The 16,068-nt window shown below is 37.1% G+C and overlaps 1 protein-coding gene across 1 annotated transcript in view; it reads left to right on the top strand.

Moving 5' to 3' along the window:
• Positions 1 to 16,068, top strand: part of NEB (nebulin) — a 131,201-nt gene that overhangs the window by 107,376 nt on the left and 7,757 nt on the right. The window contains exons 119-131 of the mRNA XM_056349161.1: positions 399 to 503; positions 1,369 to 1,479; positions 1,953 to 2,063; positions 3,512 to 3,625; positions 3,766 to 3,870; positions 4,324 to 4,428; positions 5,020 to 5,124; positions 5,950 to 6,042; positions 8,420 to 8,512; positions 12,345 to 12,437; positions 13,641 to 13,733; positions 14,556 to 14,648; positions 15,951 to 16,043. Of these exons, the coding sequence (XP_056205136.1) occupies positions 399 to 503; positions 1,369 to 1,479; positions 1,953 to 2,063; positions 3,512 to 3,625; positions 3,766 to 3,870; positions 4,324 to 4,428; positions 5,020 to 5,124; positions 5,950 to 6,042; positions 8,420 to 8,512; positions 12,345 to 12,437; positions 13,641 to 13,733; positions 14,556 to 14,648; positions 15,951 to 16,043 (1,314 nt within the window). The remainder of the gene's footprint in view (positions 1 to 398; positions 504 to 1,368; positions 1,480 to 1,952; positions 2,064 to 3,511; positions 3,626 to 3,765; positions 3,871 to 4,323; positions 4,429 to 5,019; positions 5,125 to 5,949; positions 6,043 to 8,419; positions 8,513 to 12,344; positions 12,438 to 13,640; positions 13,734 to 14,555; positions 14,649 to 15,950; positions 16,044 to 16,068) is intronic.

The following is a 16,068-nucleotide window of genomic DNA, read 5'->3' as shown; positions in this document are numbered from 1 at the left end:
CTAAACTGCATCTTTTCAAGCCCTACTGCTAACACTCCAGCAATCCACTAACATGTATCTGGCTGAACTTGGCCAGGGTCATGAGCAGTCCAAGTGCCTTCCAGTTAGATTTTTACAGCTCTCTGTCTTCCTTCTTGTGATCAGTAAAGTCTTGAAATCTGAGCTGACATGGCTTACTCTCTGCAAAATAAATCAGTAGAATTTCAGGCCACACACATTTTGCTGCAAGCCTAACATTTGAGTTTACATTTTATGGTCAATAATACAGATTTCAGGAAGATAAAGAGTATTAGACATTCATTTTCTTACCACAGATCTGTTGACCAAAGTAGGTACATACTAGTTGATGAATTGGGTCTTTGATTATTTAGGAGGGTAACTTTTTCTTTTCTTCTCAGGTGAAATACAGAGAAAAGTATGAGAAGGAGAAAGGAAAACCTATGTTGGACTTTGAAACTCCAATATACCTTACTGCAAAGGAATCTCAGCTCATGCAGAGTGAGGTATGGTTAAAATCAATACTGATAAACTAAGAAACTTGAACATTTATTTTTTTATAGCTAAACTTTCACAGTGATTTAAGCAATTATACTCGCATCTTGTGCATGCTGATAGAACAACTGTAGCTGTGTCACATTTCTTTTTGTTGGTTATGAAATACTACATTTAAAATTCATGAATCTTTCCTGTGTCATGATGAAGTGTGTATTATCTGTAATTTTTCATCAAGAAGCTATCAGTAAATGAAGCTTAAGCAAGTTTTTGAGTCTTTAGAAGAAATGTAATATGAAATACATTTCACTTAAACTTCTGCAACATAAGTATAGTATGTGTGTCGATTATTATATTCCACAGAAAGTACCCTGGTTATTCTTTTCACCTCCAAACTCTATTTTTGAGAAATCCATTTATTTCCTGTTTGTCTCTACTGTCATAGTGTTCTTCACTGACCTGTCATTCTATTTCCTCAAGCAGTTTTTTTTCTGTTCGTTTGAAGTATGATCTCGTTCTGTCACCGATGAAGGCTTATACATGCTGAGGAACAGTTGTATAAGCCCATTAGTCATTATGTTTCAGTGATTCCATTGAATGTTTTCTATGCTTATACACATAAGTAGAAAAAGAAGAGGAAAGAAAAAAAAAAAAAAGCAGGCTCAGGTCATGTTTCCATTGAAAGCAATGAGCTCTTTCACGGGTTTTAGTAGAAACAGGACTTACTGCTTTAGGTGCCCACAGCACTGACTGTAGCAGGTCGTCATTATGACATTGATACCAAACCACTTCTCATCCTCCCAGTAGTTTTTCATGCAATTAAAAACATTGTAATAAATATTTGCTATTTTGCTTTTTTCTTCTTGCTCTCATTAGAAAGAATATAAGAAGGACTTTGAAGAGTCCATTAAAGGCAGAAACCTTACTGGCTTGGAGATTACACCATCCTTATTACATGTCAAATATGCAACCAAAATAGCAAGCGAGGTAGCAGTTATTCTGTGCTTATTTCCTCTGTCAAGCTAAATAATTCCACTAAGTATTCTCAGCAGCATTTCCTCTTCACCACTTTCTTTTTTCCTAACAATTCACATTAAGCATGTTTACATATATTTTGTGTTGTGAACTAATTTGTTGTGGACATCTATTTCGTTGTTAACTGTATTCATATTTACTGTGTCCCTTTCTGACATTCAGCAGCCTAACTGTCCCATAGCAGGGTGTATATGTGTGTGCCTTGGCAATTTATCTTGAACAATGATTGTTCTGTTGTGGTGGTTCTTACATAACCCTAGGCAATATTCTTGGTTGTTTTAAAAAACTCTTTTTGTCTTTTGGAGCTTTTGGAATTATTTTCTTTCATTTTTTAAAAAAATTTAAATTATTTTTTGCAGCAAAGTTGTAGACCATAGAACTCTCCTTAGTCTGGCTTTGCAGTTTTCATTTTCTTTCTTCTACAGAAAGAGTACAGGAAGGATCTGGAGGAAGGTGTCAAAGGTAAAGGACTAACAGCTTTAGAGGAGACTCCAGACATGTTAAGAGCAAAGAACGCAACTCAAATCCTGAATGAGGTATGTCAAAAGCTGTTTGCAAAATACTTCAATGGACGTCACAGCCTCCAACTGATAAATGCTTATGGCTGTATAATACTAGTATGAACTTCGTCATTTCCTAGCTCTTAATGTGTATGACTGACTGAGGATAAAACTGGGAGCCTGAACTTTTATGTGAGCTCTTTTCTGGCTTTGCAGTTACTGCAGGAATATAGGTGAGAAACAGGTGCTGTGATCAATAGTCAGATCAGTCAAGGGATAGGGCAAACCGGCACTGTGATGCAGCAAGGCTATGTGGGGGAACCAGAGGTGTCAGTGTTGTAAACCAGGCATCTTAGGTCAGGAGCTAAGGACCAAGCCTGAGGAAACAAGAAGCAAAGTGAGAGATTGGAAAGGGACTACAATCGGGAAACCAGGCTGGGGTACTTCTGCTTTAGGAGGTGTGCTGTGCAGCAAAGAGCTCTTTTTGAATGCTTTATGCTTGGTGGGTGAGTCAGAAACACCAGCCAGGCTCATGAACAGTTCCCCCTGCCCAGGACTGATGCCCAGTGGGCTGGTGGAGTCTTCCCCACTTTGATGGAGAGAGGTGGCCAGCAGACGGTCAGGATGCAAATGTAACAGCTACTTTATTTACATGGTGGACTAGTATAATAAATACTTCATAGTGACTGTTTTCATAGCATAAGATTAGCTAATATTTTAAGAGCCTTATCATCGGACAGAAAGCTAAAAAAAGTAACTTCTTGCTGTTACTTATGATTTCGCTTAAAAAAATACTCCTAAAATAAGCATCCTTACTGACAACAGCATTTTGTACTTAGTAGTACAGAGGTTTTGAGTTACTCAAATAGCCTACATTTTATTACCAGAATATTACAGACATACTCACCTAAGTTCAGCAGAGCTGGCACAGAGATATGAATTACAACCGTCTAGACAAAATAAGTCTTTTAGACCTTAGCAGAAGATCTCTTTGGGAGAAGTGGCAGCTGCAGCCCTGAGGTTTTAGGGAGGGTATTAATTCCAAAGGGCACAAAATCTCACGGGGGATCCTAACACCTTTCATTTTTTGGACATGCTCAAGCGCAAAATATCTGACCACTTTTCACTACCACATGCACTTCACACACTGCTTGCTCTCTGTTGCTTCTCTTCTGTACAAGTTACTGTTTTGCAGCAATCGCTGATCACCTAAAGGAGCTTATGTTTTGAAAATTCCTGGTGTGAGAAGGAAGAGTGACCTTAATACAGCTGGGCTGTAGTGTACTCCATTTGCTGCTGCAGTAGGGCTGTTTATTCTCAATATTTAAGTCATAATCTACACGCTTTAATGACATAATTTCCTGCTTAATTCTGCATTTATATTAGTAGCATTCCTATTTTGTGATATGGTCATGAAATCATCTGAAGTTGCATTCACATTGACAAAGCATGTATTCACATCTATTCACTGTCTTCATCTGCAGAAAGAGTACAAAAAAGCATTGGAATTAGAAATCAGAGGAAAAGGTCTGACAGAACTGGCTTTGGAGACACCAGATTTTGTGAGAGCAAAGAATGCCACTGACATTGCCAGCCAGGTCGGTGCAAGTATCTCATGTATCACGTCTGATGTCTTCTTTAAAAGAAAATTTATCAAGAGTTTTTTTCTGATTAAACCAAATGAAAATTGTTGTCCGGATATGATTAAGGGCACCTAAATGTGAGCTTTCCCCAACAGATCAAATACAAACAATTGGCGGAAATGGAGAAAGCCAACTACACCAGTGTTGTCGATACTCCAGAGATTATTCATGCCCAGCAGGTCAAGAACCTTTCAAGCCAGGTATCTTGAGTGAAACAATTTAATTATCGTTCCTGTGGGAACCTTGAACGGATACTAGTTTGGAGCACCTAAATAACTACCTGGCACGACATTCAGGAGATACACCAGGAAAACAAATTTCTTTAGAGCTGTGATGTGGCATCTGTTACTCTGAAATTCCATTTCAATATGAAAATTAGTTTATTTGAATGCTGAATTTCTAATAATGTATGAATTTCTATTGCTTTTACAATACCAAAGCTAATTTAGTTCTAAGTAATCTAGCTTAATTTTCTACTCCTTAATAACTTAACGTTTAAAATAAATCTTACACAGAGACATATTCTGAATTTGTATCAAATACAGAAGTACTCACGTTTCCATAAAGGTGGGCATTCTGCAACAATATAATTAATGCCAGGTTTTTGATTACTGCTTTTGTTTTAATGGAATATATTTTGTATTTTCTATCAGAAAAAGTATAAGGAAGATGCAGAAAGGACCATGCCATACTATGTGCCTGTAGCAGACACACCAGAAATGCAGAGAGTCCGTGAGAATCAAAAGAACTTTAGCACGGTACATATAAAAATAACAAACACTGTTACTATCAAATAATAAGAAATGTTCACCTTTTTTTGATTTAGTAAGATCTTGGTATCACACTCTTGAGCCCAGCTAGGCTGCTTTTATATTCTCGGGGATCTTCACTTAGAAGGTCTGCTGCGTATGCAGCAGCTCACTTATGCATTACACAGGGAACCAAAATGCTTCTGTAATTTTCTTGAAAAAAACCCTTTCTGCTGCAGTGCTATGTCAATTCCTTTGTGAGTAATAGAGAACTATACTTAGAGAAGTTGTCTGTTGTCAGTGGGACTACCTGCAAGAACTCCACAATCTGACTTGAAATCTTTAACTTTCATTGTTGAGACTTACTTGTTTTCAATACAATCTGGCAGCCTTCAAGATTTTTCAATGAATCTAATTAAGGATCTCCTATTGCTAATTTAAATTAGAATACTGTAACTGTGTTACATCTTTATATCACTAATGCTGTGCTAAAATGACCTCCTCATAAGGTGTCCCTGAAAATATATTTTTTTTCTCATCTTCAAAGAAAACTGTGAGTAAATTTTTATGGCAACACCTGATATTTAATTTTTTCAACAGCTTCAGTATCAGTGGGACCTACAGAACAGTAAAGGAAAAGTTACAGTTGTACAAGACACACCAGAAATGCTGCGTGTGAAAGAAAACCAGAAGAATTTCAGCTCGGTATAGTTATTTTCTCTTTTCAGTTCTCATTCCAAAAAAGTTTAATATGTTTAATAAAATAACTGTTTTTGGCTCTTACCTCACAGGTATTGATGTGCTCTTGATGTGCTTAAATATAGGTATAAGAACTTTTCTTAAAAAATCTAACATTATTCTAAGTAGATTTAGCTGGTTTTTGCTACTCCTTTTTATCTGCTGGTTTTTGTGGGATGCCCTGATTGCATTCTTCCATGTATACTTAGCTGTGATATAGTTAAACAGGCAATCCTATACATAAATTGTTATTACTAGTATCCACTTTTCTTTTGCCCTCTTACCATGTATGTACTGTGTTCTTGTTGTGTTGCAACTGTCTTCTTTCAGCAAAAAGTGAACTGTCTGCCTGATTTGTTTCACATTTCATGTGTTACCATGAAGTGCCTAAAGTCTGTTGTATCATTTTGCCACTAGCACCATTAGCATAGTAGGTAATTAAGTGGAAGACATTTGTGTAAAACTTCATAAAAGAACTAAGAACACAAGGAAGGGATTAGAGCAAATACTAGTATTCAATCTGAAAATCAGTCTACAAGTGTTTTGCTGTTCTTCTTAAAATGTGTTACTACAAACATAAAGAGTCAGCTCCTTTTTGTCACCAATGGCACACATATAGTAGGACAGACATCAGATAGGCAGCAAGGCAGGGACTGGAGATGGTCCTTCGAGTTGGCTTTCAGCCTGCACTGTTGTGTACAAATCACTGTCATGAGCCTGTATTCACTCTCTAGAAGAAATAATGTTGTGTTTTGTATGCTTAAACTTGTTGTCTTCATTCTAAATATTAAGATTTTATATAAAGAAGATATTGGAACTGGAACTACTATTGAAAAGACGCCAGAGATGCAGAGAGTTAAACGAACACAGGATGCAATCAGCTCGGTACAAAAGAATTGATTTTTAATACTCTGCCAGTGCTAACTCAACTTGAAATAACACATTTTCCCCCCTCTTATTTCTGTAAATGTTGCCAACAGTGGTTTGTCAATAACCCAGCCAGCTAAGGGTTACTTTCTAAAAGTTTTTGCCTACTCTTGTTACTTAAACAATAATCTTTCTAATGATTAACATTCAATTTCTAACTTACAACCCATTTCTAAAACATGAAACCTCTTGCCATCATTTTAATCTCATCCCACACACAGTTTGATTCTTTGATTCTGTGCTGAACAATGTAGGTTGGAAGGGACCTCTTGAGATCATCTACTCCAACCCCATTGCTCAAGCAGAATCAGCTAGAGCAGGTTGCCCAGGACCAGATCCAGTCAAGTTTTGAATATCTCACAGGATGGAGACTCCACAGCTTTTCTGGGCAAACTGTTCCAGTGTCTGACCACCCTCACAGTAAAAAAAGTGTTTTCCTGTGTTCGGATTGAATTTTCTGTTTTTTAATTTGTGCCCATTACCTCTTGTCCTGCCACTGAGCACTACTGAGAAGAGTGACGCACTCTTCTTCATTCCTTCTCACTGGGTATTTGTACACATTGGTAAGGTCCTGCTGAGTATCCCTCTTCCAGGTTGAGCAGTCCCAGCTCTCTAAGCCTTTTCCTATATCAAAGATGCTCCTGTCTCTTACTCATCTTTGTGGCCCTGCACTGGACATGCTCCAGTATGCCCATATCTTTCCAGAATTAGACACAGGACTCCAGATGTGGCCTCCCCATTGCTGGCTAGAGGAAGGATCACCTCCCTTGACCTGCTGGCAATGCCCTTAATGCGGCCGAGAAAGCTGTTGGTCTTTGCTGTGAGGGTGCATTGCTGGCTCATGGTCAGCTTGTTGTCCATCAGGTCGCCAAGGTTTTTCTCTGCAAAGCTGCTTCCCAGACAGTGAGCCCCCAGCACATACCCCGGCCTGGGGTTATTCCTCCCCAGCTGCAGAACTTTGCATTTTCCCCTGTTGAACTTCACGAGTTGCTTCTCGGGCCATTTCTCCACTCTGTTGAAGTCCCTCTGGGTGGCCTTACAACCCTTGGGTAGATCAGCCAATCCTCCCAGTTTTCTCTTAGCTGCACACTTGCTGAGGGTGCATTCTGTCCCGCCATCCAGGTCCCTTACGAAATGTCAAACAGTACTGGCCCCTGGGGCACACCACTGGTGACTTGCCTCCCACTGGCCCTTGTGCCACTGACCAAAATGCTCTGGGTCTGGCCGTTCAGCCAGTTTTCAGTCAGTGTCACCGTGTATTTATCTAACCCATGTTTGATTAGCTTGTCTGTGAAGATGCCAGGGCAAGGAGGGTCAAGCCTTACTAAAGCATATCTTGTAAAGTTTTTATATTATATAAAAAAAAAAGTAACACTCTAAAATTGGAATAATTGTATGTATTACTTTTCTTTCAAAGCTTGTAAGTCTTTTTCATGTTTTTTGACTGCTATTATTTTAGCATAAAAGATACTAACATTTCAGCCAATTCATTTCATGCATAGTATGTTAAATATGTTCAATGCTATTTTTTGTTGTTGTTATGCTAAAGTAGAAAAGCAAATAGCACTGTAATTGTTAAAGTTGTGTATGACTCTCACCTCTGTTGAATATGATAGATTTTTACAAATCCAAAATTTTCCTTTCATTGGTAGAAAGACCAAATGGTATCAGGTTCAAAGGTATTTACACCTGGTTTTAGAAAACCCTTTTAGTGAAGTGCCATTCACAGGGACGTCTCATCAGCGGCTCAAGTTGCCTTCTAACAGGTTGCTTGTAAAGATGATGGGGTGTTTTAACAACAGCTCTCTGCTGATGTCGAACCCAGTGATATCTTTTAAATTTTCAGTCTCCACAAGATCAGGATAATGCTCTTTAGGTATCCACGTATGAATCTACGTGCCTATTTCAATACCATTAGGCTAAAATTTTAAGAAATTGTTTTAAATTTTTAATACCACAATTTGTTGGAACTCAGTGTAAGAAACCTTGACATGGCTCCATTGTTATAAATCAGGGGATTTGTTCTTGCTGAAATTATGCTCCTGGGAGATGTTAGATGCCCAAATTTAAAACTTCAGTTAAAAAATTCTGGCTCAAACAAGACTCTGCTTTTTTACCCTAAGCCGAGTTAAAGTGCTTTATAGAAGGGCTTCTAATAGGGGGTTCCTCGATGATTTCCTTCTATCAGGATACATTTGGTACCTTAGAAGTGAATGAGTTTGTAAAGTGTAAAGGACCTGTATTTCTTTATTCGTGTAACTTGTAACACATACATGCATCAGCTGTGCTTTAATGTAAATCCACTTATTTTTTTCTAATGTCTGTGCCTTTGTAGATTAAGTACAAGGAGAGTATTGGAAAAGGAACTCCAATTCCTGATCTTCCAGAAGTGAAGCGTGTCAAGGAGACACAGAAGCACATCAGTTCGGTAATGGCCGATATGTTCTATTTACTTATATACTCATTCAGAGCTCAAGCTCCAACCTTTGGTAGTGTTTGTGGGTATTTTTTGTTGAAAAGAGGACAGATCTCTTAAATCCCTATATTCAGCAGCAGGAAGTTTGACTGTCTGAATTTTGCAGTAATCGTTACAATCAGTCACTTCCCTTTATTATTTCTGTGACCTTTTCTGAACACAGAACTAGAAATACCCAGATGATATCTTACGATTAGTCTGAAGAAAATGGATCAGCTAGACAAAACTTTGTGGAAAAAAATAATTGGAGCCTTTTTTTGTAGTCACAAAACCTAGTGACAGTTATAAGGGGAAACACTACCTGGCCTTTCCCATACCTAGTTAAGTGTAGATATTAGGAACAACACGCTCTCCTGATTTTGAGCCGCTGCTGCTTTACTTTGATCTCTGCGTACAGAGCTGAGGCAGGATATGGTCTTGGGATTATTGGTACCTCAGATGTTTGCTATACAATGCTGAGGAGCAGTGACACCTGTATAAAGAGTATCTTTGGATTTATCGTTCCTGATTTTATAAGTGGTTTCCCTTTTGAGCTGTTTATGATACGAATGTGGTTTACAGCTGTCTTTTGCACAGTTGTTTTTTCCAAACATTCTTCATTTTTGATCACCTTTTACACAATCTGTTTTCCTTGGCTGTGATTGCTTTATTTTTGTATTTTTTCATTGTTTCTATTACATCAAGCAGAGAAGATTGTTTTTTTCTTAGCTTGTTTTGTTGCAAGTATATTACTAGTTGCAAGAAGAACCATTAATGCATTTGTAATGTATTTCTACATGGTGAAGTTTTTAACCAACCCAGGCATCTCCTGTGCAACTCCTTTAAAGAAGAATGCAGTTTTTAAAATTCAATTACAGGCTAAGTTAAACCTAATAATATGAGAGCTAAAACTCAATTCTTTTCCTTACTAGAGACCTAAACCAAGGTAAAATAGTTGTGTTCCAAAAAGTACTCACAGAGGTCTATAAAAGGTTTTATTTTTATGTTTGTTAACATGATTAAAAAAAAGCCTTACAGAAGTGTTTACTGCCTGAAAAGTAATACTATTGTGTATCCTAAACGAAAATGAAAAGCAAAATAAATGCGCCTTTTATGCCAGGTCAGCAGAATATTTAAACTTGTGTCCTACTGTAATGACGTATTGCACTGACTTCAGTGCGTCCAAGCATCGCAACAAAGACTTTAAGTACTTGCTGAGCTGGTGACTGTACTTATAAAAGATGGACACTGAGTAAAATTGTGGACATATTTATATATAATCCAAGATTCTATTTACTTATAAACCAGGTAAATTATCCAAATGTACTGTAGTTGTTGTGGAAGGAATAAGATCTTCTCACCTTGCTGGGTGCTTGTGTTCTGCAGGTGTTGTACAAAGAGGACCTAGGGACAGGTATCCCAACACCTGTCACTCCAGAAATAGAGAGAGTCAAACGCAATCAAGAACACATTAGCTCGGTATTTAAAAAAAATAAAAATAAAAATCTTAACAACTTCTTTTTGCATAACATCCTAACAAATGATCTGTTTTTCTTCAATGATTTAGAATCTTGCCCTGCTCTTCTCTTTTCCTTGGCAATATTTTTAACTTATTTATATTCCACCTGTTTGTGCTTTAACTTTTTTTAGTGATTTACAATTTTACATGCATTTCTTTTAAGAACCAAAACTGGAAGTAAGCTGTGAAATTAACATGGTGTTCCTCTCCATGTTTGTTTTATCTTAACCCTGTATCTTCTAGTACCTGTAGTCATGTCTTTACAGAATAATCAACCATCAGCCTCTTCCTTAATATTTGCCTCTAGAACAAGTGTGAAATTAATTAAAAAGTGATCCTAACGTTAAACATAACTTACAAAGTAGTCAGATGTAATAGTTTTGCCTGTGTTGAGTGCTTTTTTTGTGGAAACTTTCTTGTACCTCACAGGTGTTATACAAAGAGGGCTTAGGGACCGGCATCCCGACACCGGTTACTCCAGAGATGGAAAGGGTCAAACGTAACCAAGAGAACGTTAGCTCGGTATTGCTAAATAAAACAAACCCTACCATTTCAAATGCAAATCAAATCCCTTTAACTCCTCCATATTAATTTTTTCTTTCAATTCTTTGTTGAACTTTGAACAGCCCTTTCTTAATCAAATCACTAAACCCCTGTCAGTATCCTTATATTTTAATTTTTCACTCAATCTAACTGATTTGTCATTCAATTGTTCCAGCTGTGGGATTTTAACCTTATTTACTTAATGCAGTTAAGCAGTAACTTATCTTTCCTCCCGATGAAATAGCAGCAGCCTGAGTGATGTCACTGGCCTCAGTAACAAAGTTGATCCTTTGATCCTTCACTGGTTGCACTGCAAATGAAAAAGGAACTCTTTAACGCTTCCCAGCAAAGCAATCTAATGCAACTGGTGTGTGCTGTCTCCGTTCATGGTTCTGCTGCATCAGGTGCTTTCTTATATCCTACAGGTCTTTGTAAGAAAACCTGGCTGGCATCCCCGTATCACTGCCATATGAAAAAATGACAAAAATGGCATATATGAGAAATCCATTACAATCAGTTATCTGGATTGTTGCTACTCCTAACACATTCCAGTCAAATTACTATTATGTCATAATTTATATTTCTATATATTTTCTATACTTCTGTTTTAGTTAGAGCAGTTTAGGATTAGTTTTGGCTCGCTCTGATCCAGTTCAGACAGTGCTGACTTGAGATTAATAGGGCAGTTCGGAGAAGCCACTGTTAGAGGTTTTGCTACATTTAATTGTCTCTGAGTCCTCACAGCTCTCTGTTACGCTGCTGAGCCTATTTAGAATTTTTAAGAGGCAAAGCTGCTTATACAAGAGCTTTTGTTTGAGTAAGGAAACTCCTTTGCAAAAGAGTTTTCAGGTACCTTGGCTCAAGCTATGCTTTGCACAAAGCACTCCTGCAGTTCTCACTGGCATTATTTCTGTGCACCCAGGTGAGATGAGAACAAGCCTCATAGCAATTTTAGCTGATTATTTTCATTGATGTGTTTTGCTATCTTTTGAACAAGGCTGACAAAACTCTTATTTTTCATACTTTTAAATTTCACTGTATTAAATTACTTGTCTTTTCTCTCTCTCCTCCCTGTCCTCCTCTTTCCTTTCCTTTCCTTTCCTTTTTTTTTTTTTTTTTTTTTTTTAAATACTTCCTGGTTGCCGCACAGGTGTTGTACAAAGAGGGGCTGGGCGTTGGAACCCCAGTACCTGTAACTCCTGAGATGGAGAGGGTCAAACGCAATCAAGAAAACTTTAGCTCGGTATTTTTGTTGTCATTTAAGAAAAAAGCTCCCTATAACTATTTAACACCTGTAAATTTTCTACTCTCTCTAATTAACTTATAAACATAGAAACATCCCCTTTCTCCTATTACATTTTTTAGTTAGTTATATTTTATGTACTTATTTTTTAAAGTTTTTTTAATAACCATTGATGCTTCATGTCCTTTAATTTTTAAAGCTTTTTTCTTCTGTGAAGTGTAAGTTATTTTGCATTTTTAAAAAACACTGGGATTTTTATTTGCTTAATTCCATTCCTCTAATGCTTTATTATTCTGTTGAGGCATGTATGATGCAGTATTTCTAGCTATCAGAAGACTTCCTCTGAAGTTATCACATTTGTTAACTGTTTTATACTTCCTAATTGCCCCTGCTTTCTTGTATATTTAGCGGGTGGGTGTAAAAATTATATGTTACCTCCATCAAATGCAGCAAATTTTTTTTGTTCTTAACTTTTTTTAAACTCCCATGTTACCATATAGGTGTTATACAAAGAGGATCTGGGGACAGGAACCCCAACACCTGTCACTCCTGAGATTGAAAGAGTCAAACGCAATCAAGAAAACTTTAGCTCGGTATTTTTTTAATTTGAAAAGCAGCCATTTCCCTTTTAATCTATTTTAAAATGATTTTAACACCAAGAAAATACTTTTGTATTTCCCTGTAATCAATTTACACAAAAAAGAATACCCTGTTCCCCACATTTTGACGTTTTTCCTCCATAATTGTTACTTACTTTGTTTTGATTAGATCATCTTACTAATGATAACTTTCAGATTCCCTGTTTCTGTCTTTCTTTTGACTCCAAACATTTTTTTTTTCTTCTTTAATATCTGTTTTTCCTTTTGTTAACCACTTCAGTCTTTGGTTGTTGGTTTTTTTCCTGGTTTTACCTCATATAAAAACTAATTTAGTGCCTGACACAAATCTGTGGAAGTGACCTCAGGGTAAGAGTGCTCTGATACACACCAGTGTAACCTGCTGTGATGTTTATGGAATGGGTAAATGAAACAGAATTGATTTATTTAATCCTTCTGCATTATATTTGATGCCTTCTTCCTTTAGGAAGTCTTTAATATTGTTGCACAGCTCTAGATATGTTGGTAGCACAGGTCTGCAGGGTAAAAAAATTTAGTAGCATAAGCATGTTTCTCAGGGGGGAGGAAAGTGTCACATAAGACAGGAGAGCACTAGTAATTATCATTTCTCAGGTACCATTTTCACATATATGCCTTTGTTATGGTCGTGTCTCTGTGTCCTTCTGTAATAAGCAAGCTAGACTCTTTGGTGACAAACTCTGGACAGTAAGTAGTGTCTCACTCAAAATGGATGACTCTTCGCTGAGGGTGTGTGTACAGAAAAACTTCTAGGAAGGCGCGTTAGGACCTGGTCTTCCAATGACTCCAGTACAATCAAGAAAAAGTTTACCTCGCTGCTGGTGAAAAGACAGTAATATACTTCATTGTAGTTTATGTAAGACTTTAATCTTCTGAACACTCATCAGTTTTAAATGTCCACCTTGGGAAGCCATTAAGCAAGTCAGGAAGGTATTCTAGCAGGCTGGTATAAGTCACAAGTCACACTGGTGTATTAGTGTTTATCTGCAGAGGTTTAAATGAGTTTTTTATTTTCATGGATTTTTTTTTAATTCCTATGTTAATTCAGGGCATCTCAGGAAAACATCTGTCATGTTCTGAGTGTTCTCTCAGCAAACAGAGTGTTACTGTTGTTTGCTTGTTCCTTTTTTCTTTTCTTAATACAGCCATGTTACCCCACAGGTGTTGTACAAAGAGGATCTGGGGACAGGAACCCCAACACCTGTCACTCCTGAGATTGAAAGAGTTAAACGCAATCAAGAAAACTTTAGCTCGGTATTTTTAAATTTGAAAAGCAGAAAATTCCCTTTTAATCTATTTTAATATACTTTTAACACGCACACCAAAAAAATTCTTGTTCCCCTATAATCAACTTACACACAAAATAATACCCTGGTCCCTTTGAGATTTTTTCCCTCCATAATTGTTACTTACATGATTCTTGTTCCTCTTTTTTATTACTTCATCTTAATAATAACTTTTAATTCCACCTTTCTTTTGAGTCTTCTTTTGAGAAAATATATATTTTTCTTTTTTTTTTTTTCTTTTAAAAAACACCCTGTTTTCCTTTTCTTAGTCACAATAATCCTTAATTTCGTGTGGTGGTTTTTTCCCCCCTGATTTCACTTACTTTATGTATGAGATCTAAACTATTCAGTGCCTGACACAAATCTGTGGCTGTGGCCGCAGTGTAACAGTGCTCTAATACATGCCAGTGTAACCTGCTGTGATGTTGATGGAATGGGTAAATGAAACAGAATTGATTTCTTTGTCCCTTCTGTATTGTATTTTATATTTTCTGCCTTTAGGAAGTCTTTAACAGTCTACTGTTGCATAGACAGTTTTTCTATATAGCTTCCAAGAAGCAACTGGAGAAGGTATTCCAGTTTTCTGCCAAAAGCCATTGCAGAGAATTTGTGTTTAGCTACGTAGTTTTGAGAAGCATTTTAACTTTTCTCTTTTATTCCAAGCTTTGGCTTGGAGCGACTTTGAAAAACATTCAGTCTGTTTTCTCAGCAAGCTGCGGGTTACTGTTGTTTGCTTGTTCGCCCCCCCTTTTTTTTTTCTTCTTCTTATTACAGCCATGTTACCCCACAGGTGTTGTACAAAGAGGATCTGGGGACAGGAACCCCAATACCTGTCACTCCTGAGGTTGAGAGAGTCAAACGCAATCAAGAACACATTAGCTCGGTATTTTGTGGAGGAAAAGCAGTATTCCCTTTAACTCCACTTAAACGGAACTTTTTAACCTTTATTAAAAATGAACAATTCCACTCCTTATGCCCATGTAATCAACTTACAAAAACATCCTTTCTTCACTATACTGTATTTTCCAATGTTACTGACCTACCACTTCTTCATATATGTAATTATTTACATTATCCTAAATATTTTTTTAACCCTCTTGCTCCCTTTTCCAACTTCCTTTTTCTTTTATGCCCGTTTTTTGTTGTTGTTGCTTGGTTGGTTGTTTTTGGGTTTTTTTAATCCTATTGGTTTCCTGTTTGAATGCTGTTATCACAGAAGAGGGAAGGTCTGACTTTCTAAGCAGGCTTCAGTGGTAGCCTAAAAGCTCTTCTCCACCCTGAAAATCTATTTGATGTAAGAAGTTTCTGTGTTGGATTTGTCGCACCTGCTACAATAAAACTATAGACTTCTTTGCCTTCACACCCTCGTGGGGGCAATCCAGTGTTCACTGCATCCAGGGTGGCTTTCAGGGCACGTTAGAGCAGACTGAGCTCCAGCAGACTCAACTATTTGCCTTCCTGTTGGCTGTAATTATTCTTGAGTTGTGATTATGTTTCTGGATGCTTCTTGTTACTACACAGGTGTTGTACAAAGAGAGCGTGGGGACTGGAACCCCCACTCCTATCACTCCAGAGATGGAGAGGGTCAAACGCAATCAAGAAATCTGTAGCTCGGTACTTTGATAAGAAAAAGAGTTCCCTTTAACGCCATTAAAAAAATCATTTTAACAGTTTTAATACATGGAGATTGTAATGCTTGTTCCAAAATAATGGGGACTGTAGCTCTAAAGCAGCTTACTGAAGTGGTTACTTCTTAATCGTGTCTTACTATGATTTACAGTGGTGACTTTAACTTGTTACAGCTTTTATTGGGTTTTGAGTGATTTTAATGCCCTATTCTAATCCTAAAAACACTTAAACTCCACTCATTTTCTTTTCTTTTTTTTTTAATATAATTTTCATACTGATTCTCAGCCCCTTCACATGGTATTTTTGTGGTCTCATTTATGTAGTACTTACACTATTTATTACGAGTGATCCTGTAGTTAAAAAGTCAGTATGCCAACCACTAATTCTCTAGATAAATATTGCTAAGTACCTTCTTTAAAAATATATATATATATATAAAATACCTAAACTCTGGGAAAATAAATACAAGGAAAAAAATGCTTTTGGCTTTTAGTTTATCTATGGATAGCTTTTTGTTCATTTTTGCTTTCTTTGGCTCCTTTCTTATGTCTCATAGGTGTTGTATAAAGAAAACATAGGGAAAGCAACCCCAACACCTGTCACTCCCGAGATGGAAAGAGTCAAACGCAATCAAGAAATCATTAGCTCGGTATTTTTAACAGGAAACAGTTCCT

This window comes from Falco biarmicus, chromosome 8 (genome assembly GCF_023638135.1).
Source record: "Falco biarmicus isolate bFalBia1 chromosome 8, bFalBia1.pri, whole genome shotgun sequence".
Lineage (NCBI taxonomy): Eukaryota > Metazoa > Chordata > Aves > Falconiformes > Falconidae > Falco > Falco biarmicus.
Note: the sequence above shows the minus strand (reverse complement) of the source record. Positions and strands in the feature narration are given on the sequence as shown.